Source organism: Mirounga leonina, unplaced genomic scaffold (genome assembly GCF_011800145.1).
Source record: "Mirounga leonina isolate KUSES-001 unplaced genomic scaffold, KU_Mleo_1.0 Mir_242, whole genome shotgun sequence".
NCBI classification, from domain to species: domain Eukaryota; kingdom Metazoa; phylum Chordata; class Mammalia; order Carnivora; family Phocidae; genus Mirounga; species Mirounga leonina.
Genome location: NW_023270627.1, coordinates 169,303 through 186,595, shown reverse-complemented (window position 1 = coordinate 186,595; position 17,293 = coordinate 169,303). Strand labels below are relative to the sequence as shown.

General features: G+C 42.0%; 2 protein-coding genes across 12 annotated transcripts in view; one reads left to right on the top strand and one right to left on the bottom strand.

Annotated features, from left to right (window-relative positions):
• The window catches only part of LOC118026570 (protein adenylyltransferase SelO-like), a 35,276-nt gene extending 26,945 nt beyond the window's left edge, over positions 1-8,331 (bottom strand). For 2 of the 4 annotated variants that reach the window (XM_035029478.1, XM_035029479.1), the window contains exons 1-7: positions 7,781-8,330; positions 4,288-4,406; positions 3,506-3,634; positions 668-732; positions 524-580; positions 335-433; positions 78-145 (exon numbers count right to left, since the gene is read on the bottom strand). In XM_035029478.1, coding sequence (XP_034885369.1) covers positions 78-145; positions 335-433; positions 524-580; positions 668-732; positions 3,506-3,634; positions 4,288-4,406; positions 7,781-8,027 — 784 coding nt within the window. In that variant the 5' untranslated portion in view covers positions 8,028-8,330. Of the gene's footprint in view, positions 1-77; positions 146-334; positions 434-523; positions 581-667; positions 733-3,505; positions 3,635-4,287; positions 4,407-4,654; positions 5,287-7,780 lie in introns of those variants that run through there. The other 2 variants (XM_035029481.1, XM_035029482.1) reach the window with 2 other exon arrangements.
• A 57-nt stretch (positions 8,332-8,388) lies between these two features.
• PDSS1 (decaprenyl diphosphate synthase subunit 1) overlaps positions 8,389-17,293 on the top strand; it is a 40,321-nt gene continuing 31,416 nt past the window's right edge. For 4 of the 8 annotated variants that reach the window (XR_004683619.1, XR_004683618.1, XR_004683617.1 and 1 more), the window contains exons 1-4: positions 8,389-8,591; positions 12,525-12,589; positions 13,012-13,132; positions 14,583-14,713. Coding sequence is in view for 2 of the 8 variants with exons in the window: in XM_035029483.1 (XP_034885374.1) it covers positions 8,463-8,591; positions 12,525-12,589; positions 13,012-13,132; positions 14,583-14,713 (446 nt within the window). In the remaining 6 variants the exon portion in view is untranslated. Of the gene's footprint in view, positions 8,592-10,289; positions 10,393-12,524; positions 12,590-13,011; positions 13,133-14,582; positions 14,714-17,293 lie in introns of all 8 variants that reach the window. The other 4 variants (XR_004683620.1, XR_004683621.1, XM_035029484.1 and 1 more) reach the window with 3 other exon arrangements.

Here is a 17,293-nt window from a genome sequence, read left to right as displayed (position 1 = left end):
TGCAAAGATGTCCAGGATCTGTTATTCTTTAAGAACTCAGCCTAATTTTATGTAAATATTCTAAAAATTATCATTACCTCTTTCTTTCACAACGTTTCCATTGTAGAACTGATCTCTCCATACTTCATCATCACTCACAACCAGACTGAAACATAAGAGAATCCAACAATTAAACTTACATGTTAACTGCTAGCAAGCTACCAAGAAGTACCTAAAACCGTAAGAAACGGTGAGCAATCATGCTACCAGAGATTTATTGGCTCAATTTACCAACACATGCCTGCAGATAACATGATGCGGTCCTGAAAGTTAGCTTCAAGGAAAAAGGAATTACCTTGCAGCTCTGCTAGTTGGAATTCCAAGAGAGTGCATAGCCTCGCTGCATAAAAATTCTCTCACTGAGGAATGAAGTACAGCTCTGCCATCACCATTTCTAGGGCAAAACAAGAGCAAAAAGATTTTCAGTTGTAATGAAGACAATATCAATTTTTATTTAGATGACCAAAAAAATATCAAACTGTACCGGGAGTATGGAGTCTTTCCTGAGCCCTTTAATTGGAGCTCCCACTTTTCACCCTGCCTTCAACAACAACAAAGAAATCTAAGTATCAGAAGATCTGTGTTAATATTTAGCAGAAAACCTATTATACCGGAAAACATGTGGTACCTGTTCATGTAAATTCCAAGAAGATGGGCTCTTCCGTCCCCAAGCTGACCTGCCCATATCCCAAACTAAAGAGAAAAAGGAAAATTATTGATGCTTATTACCCTTTAAAGCTTTCATAGTAATTTTACAGCCAAAGTTATTTTGTCAAAATTGAGAAGAGGGTATTGCATTTTTAGGATTATAATAATCAACAACTTGGACAAAGGTGAAAATAAAATTCAATCAATAAGACATAAGTGAAATTCATTTTAAAAATATAAATTTGAGACATATAATTACATTCATCATCTTACAGCTGAGCTAAAGTCTGTTAGGTGTAGAATACTTAGAACTGATCTATTGATCTATTTAATTCCAGAATATGAACTAGGAACAACTTATTCATAGAAAGTTTGCCTATAGTATATGTATGCAATGTAAAATGAAGAACATACTTGTAACTGAAAAAAATTGCTTTTGAACTTACACAGTTAGCTGTTTCCAACATTTTCTGTTTGCAGTTGCCCAACTCCCAGTTATACCACTTACTGGCTATGGAAATTTGAATTACTTAATCCCACTGAGACTGATCTTTCATTTCTATAAAATGAGATAACCCTTGCCAGGTTGTTATAAGAATGAATGCTAACGGATGCTCTGTCCTATGTCCGACACATGCAAGAGCTCCTAAGATGGTAATAATTATTATTACCAACAGTGATTTGCTAACTTAGACATCATTCCATTTTCCACATGCATGTTACTTCCACCAGAAAGTTGTCTCTGACTTTCTGGGACTAGGAGTGTTCTGTGAATTCCCATAACTCCTATACTTAACCCTATCAGAATGCTGATGTTATTAGAATTCATTTCTTTATCCCCTCCCCTAGAGTATTAGCAATCTGAGCAAAGGGGACACGTTTCATTCACCACTATAGTTCCCGGCACATAAAAGGGGTTCTATAAATAGGTGTGGAATATTTAAACTATGTTTATAGTTCTGATAGAAAAACATGAATTTGAGAAAAATCTACCCAGTATTTTAATCTTTCATCTTAACCAGGAACAGATCACCATTAATTTTAGCTATATGAAGTCAACAATACATAAGGTATATCCCACACCATGAAAAAGAAGTAGAAAGAATGGTAACTCCAGAGCTAGGAGTGAAGTCAGGGGAACTAAGAAGGTAGTTCTCTATTAATAAAGGAGAAATCATTTAGTGTTCAAAATGGCAAAGCCATCCTTATAAATAAATCTTTATAATTTCAAATCAGAGAGAAGCAAGAGATGAAACATGAAATCGATGAAAAAAATCTAATTTACTATACTATCAAGGGGCGCCTGGGTGGCTCAGTTGGTTAAGCGACTGCCTTCGGCTCAGGTCATGATCCTGGAGTCCCAGGATCGAGTCCCGCATCGGGCTCCCTGCTCAGCGGGGAGTCTGCTTCTCCCTCTGACCCTCCCCCCTCTCATGCTCTCTCTATCTCATTCTCTCTCTCAAATAAATAAATAAAATCTTAAAAAAAAAAAAAACCTACAAAAAAATACAGCTTAACAAAACTCTGCAGGGCTTAAGGTTTGCATTTGTATTCTAACAGTACATGTGAGTACTGGTACAAAATGCTATCTAAAAATTTAACCTATATGGGAAATGGCTTTTTGAACTATGGAATCCCTATATTTGGGAGCTAAAAAAAAACCCATAAGGATCATCTAGTCCAGAATTTTCAAAATTGAGAAACATAGTTCAACAAAATGTTATTATTCCTTAAAAACAAAACACAACAAAACCCTATAGTCAAGTATGTTTGGAAAATGGGGTGTTAAATAAAATTAAGCAGATTTCTTTGCCACAGCCCTTCTCACAACTCCTGGAATGGACCTGGTCAACCTTTGCACCTTACGGATCAAGACACTGAGGTTCGAGTTTGTCATAGATGACCCCTGAAGTCTTTTTCCATCCTAATGGCCTATGTCACTTTGCTTCTCGGCTTACATTAGTTTAGCTTCCATGATAGTTTTGCCTCTTAGGACACTGAGGAATGAAAGCAACAAAAATCTAAAAGGAATTAACTGCCCCCAACAAACCAGAGCCTGATATTATCATTATTATAATAGCTATCATAGAAGCACTTTTCACTTTTCATATTTTCTAACCTAATCCTTACTCCAACCCTATTATACTTCTCTACTTTTCCTAAAATATACTCCGAATTAAGCCAGCCCCTGGACAACCAGACTGTTAATCTTACCTAGTTCACAGCAAGTTCAACAACTGGTCCTGTGTTCCTTCTCTTTCTCCTTTTTTTTTTTTAAATTTAGTCAGATATCACGACCTGAACTTGCTTCAATATCTTAACTTCATTTCTAGAAGTCGCTTTCCTAATTGCTTCAGCATAAATAACACCCCCAGTTAATCCTGATTAAATTCTAGCAGTCTCTAGCAGTTCTAAAACTTCCTTCTGCAGCTATCCTGGCAAAACTATAATCTCTTTATCCTTCTGGGGCTTTTATATTGACTTTTTGTGCTACTTGACTTTGCCTACATCTCTTGCCTGAAACGTCCCTGAATTAGTTCTCTAGCAATAATTCACAGAAATATTATATTAGTGCTACCCCAGTTTTCTCGATTCTGTCAAAGAAAGTTGGGCATTAGCTTTATCACAGCAAGAAATCACATCAACCAACTATAAACATCTTATGATGACACATTCTTCTAGAAACATCTGTTGAAGTCTCCATACACTAATATTAGAGGAATTAATGCAAAATAACTTCATTAGTGGGACAGCCTCTCCACCAACTGTTTATATTTACGTAAGGGAAGTCATAGCTGATGCTATGATGCTATCATACCTGGTGCCCACCATATCTGTGAGCCAATGGAACGGATCCAAATACTATCTTTTCACCACTCGCAAGCTGGATAAAATCATCTGTTTCGGAGACAGATAAGTCAAGGTCCAAAATATCTTCTAGAACTTCCTGAGGCAGGAAAAAAACAAAAACAAAACAAAACAAAACAAAAAGACCTTACAAACTGAAGTAATCCTTTAATAATTTTTGAGAGAAGAGACTTGGTGGAAGAAAGAAAATTAAAAGAATGAACCTCTTCAAAAAGCACATTAATATTTTCTCATGAGGGATGTACCATAGTTTATATTATTTATGCTATTTGGGAAAATTAGTTCTATTAGATAGTTTTAAAATTTTTATTTAATTCTTGTGACGCAGAGTAAAATACTATTTTTCTTAGCACACATTCTTTAAAGGAACTAGAAAAAAGTTAATGTCCTATTTCTATCCCAAATCCAATTATATCATGAGAGAACAATTTATAATTTGTTAGAGCCCATTTCTAAGAACTTAACTCATTTGCCCCCTTTTTTCAAAAAGGGGTATTTTCTTTGTAAGATAACTTTAAGATCAAATGGAGTACTAGGTTCAGTATCAAAACTAGGAATCAGTATCAAAACGTGATTTCTAAGAATGACATTCTCCAAGTGTCTGAATTTTAAACACAAATATAATCATTTATCAATAGACTAACAATTCAACTCCAAAAAGTATGAATATCTTTTTTTAGACAAAAGTTATAATGAGTTAAGTATTTTTGTTGTGAAAAAATAAAGCCTAACCTTTGAAACTGCTACAAGACGTACTCTTGATTTGAAAGGAGTAGGGAAGGCAATTGAAAAAATACAGTTTTTCACTTTACGAACATAATTTTCTTTAACAGGATCAACTGGCAACACAGCTGATTAAAAAAAACAACAACAAAATCTCTTCTTAGTGTTTTCATTTGTCCCATAGACAACATTAACATTCCTTAGAAGGACTACAGTTCTTCGAGAAAATCAATTTATACCACTGTTTTCTTCCTACTTTGTTATTTAAAGCCTATTTTGTCATTTTCAACCATAGCTATCTAATATTCATATAATACAGTAAATGGAGCCACCCAAGAAGATGGGAGATGGAAAAAGTTTAAAACAAGATACATACCCTGTCTTTGAGGATTTTCACTTGTGGGAGACCAACAGGATGCACAATATGTTTATAAATAAGAATGTATAAATGAAGTAGAGGCGAGCAGCATTATAGTTTTAGAATTACAGTACTAGCCAATTCAGTGGAATCCAACCAAAAAATATTAAGCAGTTAATCACATTCTTTCTGCCCTTCAGAAAATCATAAGTACTAAAGGAAACAGATACATATAAAAAACTCTAATACCAGGCAACAGATGTTTTACTAAATGTACAAAACATGCGCTAAAGCACATGTACCTTATTTTAAAAGCTGCACGAAAAGAGTTCTGAACATGCTTTAGATACTCAGAACGTATTTTCTTTTAAGTACAATTTAAAAAATCTTAATCTGTTTTCCTAATCCAAACCAATTAAAACAAAAAACAAACAGAAGAGGGTAGGTGTATTACTAAAATCACAAAACAAGGGGACACAAAAACTTGTTTTTGGATAGAGATTATATTGTCAAGGTATCAGTGTAACCAAATTATTTAATAAACATATGGAAACCCAACCAACATCCTAGTAGGATTTTTTTGAAGAAATAGATCATCTTAGGGGCACCTGGGTGGCTCAGTTGGTTAAGGGCCTGCCTTCAGCTCAGGTCCTGGGCTCGGGCTCCCTGCTCAGTGGGGAGCCTGCTTCGCCCTCTCCCTCTGCTGCTCCCCTTGCTTGTGAGTTCTCTCTCTCTCAAATAAATTAAAAAAAAAAAAACTGATCAGCTTAAAGTGTAAATCTTGAAAAATAAAAACTAATGTTTTAGAAATGGGAGTTTTCTTATAAATTATAAGAACACTAACTAAAAATAGTTATCCCAAAAATAGATGCAAAGAACAAAGGGACTCAATAAAAAGAACAGAAACAACCCAAAGTAATGTTAAGAATTCTCTATATAATGAAAATGATATTTTGAATCAGTAGAGAAAGGTGGCATCAAGATACTTTATCCAACTGTTCGGATTAACTTCTATTTATCCCACCCAAGCCTAGGTGAACCAAATGTCAGTTATAACAGAAATAAGAGTAATCTTCTATCTTTCCCAGATGAGTATAAAAACAGGCAAATGTGGACCAGATTTAATCTTTATAGTTTCCCCTAAATACATGGTACATAAGGCACATTACGGGGAACAAATGGGTAGTCAGCCAAAAAACAGCTGATTGTAGCATTCGCCACAGAAAACCTGACAATATGATTAAAAGTAGAAGATCCCACAGTGTATTTTCTTCTCTTTTAGGAGAGCCACTATGTGGAAATAGGCTAAATCATAATTTATGCACTTATCATGATGCCCTAACATTTTAGTAGAGCACGGACAGTATATACTGTTCATTAATACCCATGATTTTGTACTGACTGACTCACATTTTGGCAAGGTAGTTTATCAGCCAATACATTTAATCATTGGCTGTGGAACAAGAGGCCAACTGCTTCAGAGGTCCCCAGCCCTCACCCTCGTTACACTTTAACCAAATGATCAGCATAAACTACAAACCCAATCCAAGACAAAATTCCAGATGCATAGTAAGTCTTTATCTTAACATCTCTGAGAAATCAATAATTCCAAAATTAAATTCTGTAGCATTCAGCTTTGCCTAAGAATATGAAATCCACAAAAACCGCTAATCTTTCAGTTTAATGATGTCTGAAACTCTTCTCTCAATAAACGTTCTTACCACAGTGACCTTGATAATTCATTGATCATTTATCTGATAACATCAGGATGAGACGTTTTCAGGCAGTAATAGGAATCAAGACATGGTATACACCTATACATAGTATCATATATATAATCTCTCCTTGGCTATAAAACCTGGTCCTACCATAGAGCCTGTTTCGAACAGGATCACTATGGAAAGAAACTGTCTTATTCAAGTACAGTCAACTCTCCAATATCGAAATAACAACTTTGAAAATGCTTTCAATTACACACTTACTCCATGTTTATCAGTCAATACTGGTCGTTTCATTCATGTAAGTACAGTCAAAAAGACCCAAGTTGTTCCTAGCCTGTGCACAGAAGGGTCTGTTCTTTGGCAGTTAACTTGCACAGCTCAATGGTTTTAACTTCCTAGACACAGGCTTGGCCTCTTTGGGTCGAAAGAACTACTTTGTATTCTGCATGACCTATTGGTAGGTTATATAGCTCATCAAAAGTGTAGCTATACTATAATGTTGGAAACCTTCACAAATTTCATCTGCTTTCCCTACTTAGCCTTGCATATATGCCATCTTTTTAAGAGCTAGGTGTTTTGTTTTAATCAGGGAAAACTATCTCTAAATGAAAATGGCCTGGTAGAGCCGTATCTGCCAACTGTGAGCTTGGCAAGACATATAAATCCTCCTGTGTCCCTATCTGTGTAAAGGGGCAAATGATAATATCTAAGTTGTAGGATTACTGTAAATACAAGTGTTTATTGCTACACTTCACTACGGCAAAGTCTAGCTGTGGCATATTTCTTAATATACAAACCTGTATCAAGCCACAGATATGTACTACCAACCTTTATTTGTAAAGCACCTGACATTTTTTTTTACATCATAGTCCTCAAGATTGGGGAAAAAATCCTAAACTTGGCTTATTTTAACAAACCTTATTCTATCCTTTTATTCAGTAAAAAACAACACTTGGAAGATAAGTATAGAAATCATGTGCTCAGCTATACCACGGGTACTTTCACTTTTTAAATGCAAAAAGCATGGTTCAAAAGAACACACAAAAATTTTAGAGAACTGCAGTTGCCTATTTGCTAGTCTATTTCCTCATAAAGGTGAATTTTTTGAGGACAGATGAAGTTTCTTTCATTTCTGTATCCCTAACGTCTACACTTTCTCTCCCTGGCTCTGTTTGCGTGCACCACAGATTTCTGTTATAAGTACGCTTTTTCATTACCATAAGAGTAGATCTGGCTATAGAACCAAGGAGAGGACTTTCTAACCCACGTCAGGGACTAGTCCTGTACATATTCCAGTATCCCCAAGGCTGGCAAATATGTCCAACATTACCAAATACTAAACAATTTCACACAGCTAAGTACACCCACGAGTGGGACTCCCATCCAGGTATGAGCAAGACTGCCAAACTATGCCACGATGTACCTATAAGGTTTTCGGAGGACAGAGTCCAAAAGTCGAGAGACAAGGCTAATTTAGCTTCTGTCTCACAAGAGCCCAGCTCGTAGTGCGACACGTTACTGGAAAGATGCCAAAGGCGGGCACTTCCTTCCAGGCCAGGGAGCAGGGAGCAGCCGACAACGGCGTGGCAGGTCACGCCCAAGAGAAACAGCGGCCGACACGGGAGCCCCCGGGTTAGGCAGCAAAACAGGAGCCCAATTCTTTGAGTCATCTCTGACTAAACACGCACAACAGAAGAGCTGCCGACTGGAGGTCTGGGCGCCGTGGCCGTTCTTGTTACCGGCCGCTCTCCCAAAGGTCCATTTTTGCAACGACCGCTGGAGCTCCTGGCTCCCCGGAGCGGCGGGCAGGGGCTCGGGTGAGACGGCTCGCCCAGACAGAAGGTCCCGCTTAGCCGCGCCCCGTACCGCAGCCGGCAGCGGGGCGACGGGCGGCTCCCGCGAGCTCGGGGCAGGCGAGGGGGCGAGGTTCCGCGCGGCCGTCCCGGGAGCGCGCCTGCGGCGCCAGCCCGGGGAGGAGCCAGAAGCGGCGGCCCGGGTGGGGCCCAAGCTCTTCCGGTGCCAAGTTTCCGGCTCCGGGTCCCGGGAGGCGGACCGCCGGGCCACAGGCGGAGCCAGCGCTCCGCCGCGGCTTTCGGACTCGGACCATGGCTTCAGGGAGGTGGCCCTGGCGGCGCTGCTGCTCCTGGAGGCCGGCGGCCCGGAGCCCCGGGCCCGGCTCCCCCGGCCGCGCGGGGCCGCCCGGGACGCCCTCGGCTGCAGACGCCGGCGCTCAGGTGAGGCCCCGAGGCGCGCGCGGCGGCCGGGCGCAGAGGTCACGGCGCCAATGACAGCGGCGCGGCGGGAATGAGTGGGAGCTAGCGGCACGTGCGTCGGGGCTGTGCTGCGGGGGGACCCCGGGCTGGCTGGGCGCCGGGACCCGAGCCCCGCCGGGGGACGTGGAGCGGTGGGCGCCGGGCGTCTGCCTGAAGCAGGGGCGCCCGGCGCGAGACTGCAGAACGTGGTCCCGGGGACCCGGGCGCCTCGGGGCTTGGGGAGGGAGCGGGGAGGAGCCAGGCCTTGGGGGAAGTCGGGGGGTGGGTGGAGTAGTCAGGCTGTCTCCTGGGGTAGGGAGCCAGTGAAACCTGGAGACCCGACTGCACCTGTTTCCTTTCGGATTTCAGCCAGGGCTTCAGGAGGACAGGTCTTAATTAGGATTTTAGAGCAAAGGGCGCCCTGAGATCCAGGTGGGCTCGGAATAGGCCGTTTGTGGGGAGTATGTAGGGCTAAGGCCCTGGGTGCAACGCATTTCTTTCGTACAGTAGTTGCTTCCCCGGGAGACCCCGCCCGGACGGGGTGGAAGGGCACTGGAAGAAAAGGCCTGAGGATGTCGCAAGTAGAGAAACCCTGAACTTGGATGTGGCTTCTTGAGTTGAGTCAGAATCTCAGCACTAACCGTGACTACTTGACTCTCTCCTCTACAGCTCTTGGGCCCGACCTCACTTTTCTCCCTTTCCGGCCAGTTTAGCCTCTGTAAAGTGACATGTTCTGTGGCTCCATGATTCTTAACTGCACTTTGTAGTGATTGGCTCTCAAAGTGCTATAGGGTAGCACTGTTTGGGATAATTGAGCAAAATCTGTAGACTCACTGTCCTTTTTAGAGACTTATCCAGTCACATAGCAATTATGATGTGTTCCCCTTTCATCCACAAGACTCAGGGGTTTTTTTGGTTTTTTTTTTATTTAAAGTTTATTGAATTTGGACTCTTCTATTTCAGTTGGCTTTGGGACACTTCATATTCCCATGTATTCCTCAAACATCAGTTACCTATATGAAATATGTAGCATTTATAAATGTCTACTTTATACCAAGGTGGATACATTTCACAACTTATCCAGAACAGGCACCACCTGGAGAGAGAATAGCAGCAGGGCCAGCAAACAGCTAGTAAAAAGAGAATAAGGGCAAAGAGTCTCAGGGCTTTGCTGGGATCCATTTCAGTACTGTTCTAACCAGACTTCCAGTATTTCCAGCATCACAGATGAAGGCATTATTTGGAGAGATGTTTGCACCCTCCATCTAATAGCACTGGATACTTCTTTGACAATCCTTTTTTAAAATGTATTTAAATTCCAATATAGGGGCGCCTGGGTGGCTCAGTCGGCTAAGTGCTAAGCATCTGCCTTCTGCTCAGGTCGTGATCCCAGAGTCCTGGGATCGAGCCCCACATCGGGCTCCTTGCTTGGCGGGAAGCCTGCTTCTCCCTCTGCTGCTCCCCCTGCTTGTGCTCGCTCACGCGCGCTCTCTCCTCTCTCTCAAATAAATAAATAAAATCTTTAAAAAAATAAATACATTCCAGTATAATTAATGCACAGTATTATGTTAGTTTCAGGTGGGCAATATACTGATTTGACAATTCCATACATTGCTCATCAGGATAAGTGTACTCTTGATCCCCTTCACCTATTTTCCATGTCTGCTTTCGTGACCACAGGGTGGGACTGCACTGATGATGCCAATGCCATATATTGCTGATTCGTGTGTCATCGATATTTTCACCATAAATGAAGACATTAGCCTTCTGGTGTCTACCTCAGGCATGTGTCTTTGGTTACTTCAAGTCTCTTAGGGCGTGATAATCCTTGGGGACAAAGAGCAACAATGATAAAAGCCACGTCTGCCCTCAGACGCAGCTCTGTTTCCTGATATATGTACATTCTCCCAACTTCACCTGTGGTAACATTAACAAATCCTGTAATAGGACAGAAACCGGTGTGCATCTGTTACTGCCAAATCACTTGTCAGTTTTTGATTCTTACTCAGCATTTTTTTTTTTTTTTTTTTTAAGTAAATTCATGGGGGCGCCTGGGTGGTTCAGTCAGTTAAGCGTCTGCCTTTGGCTCAGGTCATGAGCCCAGGATCCTGGGATCGAGTCCCACATCGCTCCCTGCTCCGCGGGAAGCCTGCTTCTCCCTCTCCCAATCCCCCTGCTTGTGTTCCCCTCTCGCTGTGTATCTTTCTGTCAAATAAATAAAATCTTTTAAAAAAATAAAAAATTAAAATAAATTCAATTTAATTTACATATAGTGTATTATTAGTTTCAGGGGTAGAATTTACTGGTTCATCAGTTGCATATAACACCCAGTGCTCATTACATTGAAGGGGCCTCCTTAATGCCCATCACCCAGACTTGACTTTTCTGAATTTCAAGTTCCCCAGCTGTATAAAAACAAGTAGTTTGTGAGGGTCAAATAGTGTAAAAGCATGTTGTAAGACTTTATTACAAATAGAGTGGATTTGTTTTACTTTTCTTGTGCTAAATTCATCCTTTTTGTCAAAATACTTTCTTCAGGGGCATCTGGGTGGCTCACTTGGTTGGCTGACTTTGGCTCACTTCATGATCCCAGGGTCCTGGGATCAAGTCCTCCAGCCCGAGGAGTCCCCCAGCCCCCATTGGGCTCTCTGCTCAGCAGGGACCTGCTTCTCCCTCTGCCTGCTCCCCCTGCATGTGCACTCTCTTGCATTCTCTCTCTCTTTCTCTGACAAATAAATAAAATCTTAAAAAAAAAACAACAACAAAACCCTTCTTCAAATACAGAACCCTTACCACATTAAATTAGTAAATCAGTAATTTTTTTTTTTAAGTAACCTCTGTGCCCAAGGTTAGGCTCAAACTCCTGACTCCTGAGATCTAGAGTCGCATGCTTCACGGACTGAGCCAGCCAGGGGCCCTGTAAATTAGTAATTTTTGAAATGACTGTGTCCCTGCATTCTTTAAGACCGGTGGTCTCCATCTTTGGGCCACAGTGCCTGTCACATTTCCTGGCCCATAGTAGTGCTCAATAATCTTTGGAACTAATAATTCTCTCCACCACCTCTGAATCTTTTAGTAATCTTCTGTTGTTCTTGATCTCTAATATTCTCAAAACGTGCCACTGAGCTTGCTTGTTTTTTAATATTACTGATCAAGAAGTAGCTTTTCCAAGTATGTTTAGGAAAAATAATTTAAAATAGGTAGTGTTCATGTATAAATGTAAATTCATTCTTCAACATTGAAATCTTTTTCCTTTTCACTATCTGTTTTGATGCTTGGGGGAGCTTGATTACTCTTTGTTTTCAACTCGTTTAAGAATGTAAAAGAATGTAAATAACACTGATCTTTACTATTCTCTGACTAATCTTCGTTAAGTGGAAGGAAATTGTTTTAAAACTACCTTTTCAGGTCTGGAAAGCTAGATAGGAATATGGAAACTAGCCTTTGGAGAAAAGGATAGATTACAGATGTGTTTTTTTCCTTATATTTTCTCTTTTTAAAATTTTTTTAGATTTTATTTATTTGACAGAGCACAAGTAGAGTGGCAGGCAGAGGGAGAGGGAGAAGCAGGCCCCCCGCTGAGCCGGGAGCTGGATGCGGGACTCGATCCCAGGACCCTGGGATCATGACCTGAGCTGAAGGCAGACGCTTAACCAACTGAGCCACCCAGGCGCCCTTCCTTATATTTTCTGTAATGATAAATATTGCTTTTGTAATAAGGAAATTTTTTATTATCTTCCTGAAGTTTGCAATCTACCTACAAAGGGACAACTAAAAAATAAAGATTATAAAAAAATATAAAGATTATATTTATTATGAATTCTATGATTATTATGAATGTTTTTATTTATCTGGCATTATAAACACATTTTTCATGAATATTCTTACAGGTTTGTTAATACTTTTATTTTATAGATGTCCTATTTTAATCTTGTGAAGAGTTTAACATCTGCTTTTCCACATAGGTATAGTATGTCACGGTAAGTTTATGATCTGTGTTATAACTGCTAAATTATAAGCCATATTGCCAGTAAATTTCTATTCTAAATTGTGCTGGGCTAGTCCAACAAACTGAATATTTTGGTTAACTAAGTGCCACAATATCTGCTCTGTGTGACCTCTGCCTTTTTAAAAAATGGGAATGTAATAAAATTTAAACCCAGAACACCGTAAACCAGTTTAGTCTTTGATTTTGTGGGTTCTCAAGGTCCTGGGTATAAAAATAAACTATTGCTGTATTGTTGAGCAAGAACAGAATTCTATGTGTTTTTCTAAATTATGACCATTTTGGATTCGTGCTTAATTTCCAGCAAGTAGAAGTGTATATAATTCTTACTAAAAAACAAAATTATCTCACTTAATAAAACTCACTTAACCTTGTGTGCATTTGTGCTTGTCCCAGGTTCCATCACACGACGTCGGCAGCGTGCTGTTGTAGCAAAACACAGAGTGGGGAGAAATACACTGACCCCTTCAAACTCGGTTGGAGAGACTTGAACGGTCTGTATGAGGACATTAGAAAGGTAAGCTAGGTTTGAATGTGCTGGGACGTAATGTTGGTTTCTGAGAATTGTGAACAGACGGTGCAGGTTTTCAGATCCATCCAGTGCCGTCGCAAACTTGATTCATGAGTGCCTGGGCGCCTGCTTGGTCGCCATTTACAAGCCTGCCTGCGCCCATCTGCACGCTGGTCTTTGTGTTCCCGGGAGAGCCACACTTTACCTCAGGGCCAGCACCTGTCCCACCGCGTATCGCAGTTACTGTGTTCCTTCTCCCCATGCAGACGGAGCTCCTCGAAGGCAGGGACGGTTTTTTTTTTTCTTTGTGACCTCTGTATTTATTACTGTGCTTGGCACTGAGGTCAATATTTTGGTGAGTTAAAGACTGGCCCCGCTGTAGCATGTTCACCTCAGCCTGGCTGAGGGTCCTCAAGGGCCGTTCTTAGCTCCCATTGCTTTGGGACATAAGCTGTGATTCATTCTAGCAAGTCCTTGAGAGGCACATACAACAAACACAAGTCCATCACCTAGAAGGCTCTCCCACCTCTTCATGAATCAAAATCCTACTTATTCTTTAATTCCAGGTCGAAGCTTCTATCCTCCATTAAATATTTGGTTTTCTAGCCCACACTGATTTCTCCCTTCTCTGAACTTTCGCTGCATTTAATTTAATTTACTGCATTTAGGGGCGCCTTGGTGGCTCAGTCGGTTAAGCATGTGCCTTTGGCTCAGGTCATGATCCCAGGGTCCTGGCGTCGAGTCCCGCATCGGGCTCCCTGCTCAGCGGGGAGCCTGCTTCTCCCTCTCTCTGTCTCTCTCAAATAAATAAAAAAATAATCTTAAAAAAAAATTTACTGCATTTAATTATGTCATTGCTCAAGTTACCACTCTGAACATTTTATATTTTTAAAAAATTTATCTCCCCAACTCAGTTCTAAGTTCCTCACAATCAGGCAAACCATGTCTTCAACTTCCTCTGTGAACTTTTGACATATCTGGCTGAGCCAGGCTTAGTGATCCCTGCTTCCTCCCGGCCGCCATCTTCCCTTCCTGTTCCTGATACACGGCTTTGCCTCCATACCCCAGTCACACCCTTAACTCCTGCTTCATTGGCTCCCACGCTCCCCATCTTTGTCCTCTCCCCTCCATCTCCCAAGCGGCTACCAGCCCCTGTTCCTCTCTGGTCCCTGGGCCACCGACTGCTTTCGTCCTCCTCCCTGGAGTCTATTGGAGTCTTTGGGGTCACCCTAGCCCTTTGGCCACTTGGGCGGGCCAGACATCGCCTGTGGCCCAGCTAGTAGGGCAGCCTTACAGTGTTGGAACCTTTTCCAATCGAGTGTTGAATTTCTCAAGTGAAATGAGTGTACAGAGTATAAGCAACTACACTGAAATCAAATCAAAGTTTTGTAAAAGAAATCCTGTTGCCTTTTTTGCTATCATGATGCCATATTGACACAGAGAAACTTTATTTCAGGAACTACTCATATCTACAACCGAACTTAAGGAAATGTCTGAATACTACTTTGATGGAAAAGGAAAAGCCTTTCGACCAATTATCGTGGTGCTAATGGCCCGGGCGTGTAATATTCATCATAATAATTCCCGGTGAGTTATTTACTTTCACTCCTCTGTCGTTTTGATATTTGGCAGATCTTCCTTACCAAGCGTGCCATTTAGTTCCTGGATGAAGCGGTAGCATTTATCTTAGAATTCACTTTGTGGTGAGTAGTTTCTGGCTTTGAGTCCCCAAAGTCACCTGGTCTGGGCATCTTCCCTTTCCACACTTTTTAATGTCCTAGAAGAACAACCTCAGCTGCAAATAACCATTTTGAAAAGAATTTTAAAAGCCAAAGTTCGTTTTCTCCCTCAGAAGTAAGAGCAGGGTGTGTACATACATGTAATCATGATATACACGGGGCCGTTAGTCCAAAGGTTAATCGTTACAAGGTTCCGAGCTGCATGCCGTGCTGTGAGGGTCTGCCTTCCTGTGACCTTCGGAAATTTGCCAAAGAAAAATCTTCGGAGAAGAAGGCAGTTTTGACTGTTGGTCCTCAACTTCCGTGTTTTGAATACGTATAAAATTTTTAAATATTAAAACAACCGTATTAAAGGAAATCTTACAAAAAAAGATTGACCCTTTACCTTATGCAGCCATCTCTGCCGCTCCCTCTCGTCCTCTCTTGTTTTCAGTCATTCTATATGTATCTATGATTCTTTACTCACCCCTGTTTTCTCTCTTGCCCACGTTGCTAGACTGTCTTCATAGCTGTTGTTTTTACATGGTCTGATCTGCTGAGGGAAGTTCCAGTCCACCATAATGTGGACTACGTCTCCCTAGTGCGGACCGTTTGCATCATGTTCCCTCTTCTTAGGGGAGCACGCTTCTAGGAATGCCTTGGGGAGTGTCAGAGGTGGCCTCTTAGCAGGTGCTCCCCTCAGCCTTTTCTGCCCTGCTGCTGTGCCCCCTGCCCCAGCACGTCCCACCGCCTCAGGGTGCCTCCCCCCCCGACCCCCGCCAAGACCCACCAAGTGCTCACAGTGCTCACACTTGGAACAACCAGTGGGATCTCTGGCCGTGGACCATCCTCGGGACCACATCCACTTCACCTGGGAGGCAGAACAGCAGAAATGAGCCAAATTTGAGATACATCTCACATGATCTAGAGCAGGGTTCTCAGCCTTGACGTTTGGGGCCAGATAATTCTTTGTGTGGGGGCTGTCCTGTGTATCACAGATGCTCTGCAGCGTCTCTGGCCTCTGCCCACCAGATGCCAGTAGCACCCCCCGCCCCACCCCCACCAAGTTGATGACAACCAAAAATGTCTCCAGACATTGCCAGATGTCCCCTGGGGAGCAACATCATCCCTGGTTGAGAACCACTGGTCTAGAGAGAGTGTGTGTTTATATTTTTAATTTCTCAGATTAATGTGTAATACAGTTCATTACCATCAGAGGTGACATGGGAAGGAAAATATCCTGCATTGCTTTAAATCCTCTCCATTGTTATCCCCATGGTTGCAGGTTTTTTCAGTTTGCCTTGCTGAAACTGTATAAACTTGGTTGCAGAAAACATGGGAGAATATAACACAACAAAGGCATTGCTAGTTTAAAAAGTAAGTTCAGGGGCACCTGGGTGGCTCAGTCAGTTGAGCGTCCAGCTCTTGATTTTGGCTCAGGTCATGATCTCAGGTCACAGGATCGAGCCCATCAGGCTCTGCGCTCAGCGGGGAGTCTGCTTCAGATTCTCTCTCTCCCTCTCCGTCTGCACCTCCCCTGCTCGCTCTCCCCCTCTCTCAAATAAATAAATAAAGCTTAAAAAAAAAAAAGTGCATTCAAGGGCGCCTGACTGGCTCAGTCAGTAGAGCATGTGACTCTTGATTTTGGGGTTGTGAGTTCGAGCCCCATGTTGGGGTAGAATTTACTTGAATAAAATGAAAAGTAAGCTGAACACTGCCCTCTCCGGGATCTTTTAGCTGCGGCCTCATTCTCCTGAAAGTGATGGGAGCAGGGCTCGGCAAAGGCATGGTGCAGAGGCAGAATTGCGATGGTGGTGTGCATTTGAGTGGAGGAGTATCCCACAGTACCACTCTCCAAGCCCCCGCTGCTTGAGAATACTTGCTTCCTAAGAACCCTTTTGAATCAGGCTCTTAATTGGCTAAATATCTAGCTGTTACTTCCGTGCCTCTTAAAGCAAGAAGGGACATGGGGACAGGGCAGGGGGAGCTTCTGGAGACCTGGGCCATTTCTGGTTTTGCTTGCTGAGAAAGACTTAGAACAGTATGGACAAAAAGGAGCTATGGATTCTGGGGCGGGACCCCACAGAGCCTCTGGTTCTAGCCATGCCACCAGAGGTATCCCCCAGCCCTGGGGGCGCCAGAACCCATTCCAGTCCTTCATCTGCCTGCTCGCTGGTGATGGTCAAATTGAGAGATCCCTGCTTTATCGTCTGACAGTCAAAGTTTAACAGCTTCTGTGTGGCTTATCGGACATCATCTTCTTGTTTATGAAATGTCTATTACATAGGTCAATAATAATCCTAGAGGGGATTTTGGAAAACCGAATAGGACAGACACCTAAGAAATAGCGAGGGGGGAAACTAACTTTTATTGATTTTCCTTTTTTCCTCAGTAAACTTTTCAGTGGTCCATTAAATATTCCTTGCCAGATTGCTAGGACTTCTTAACC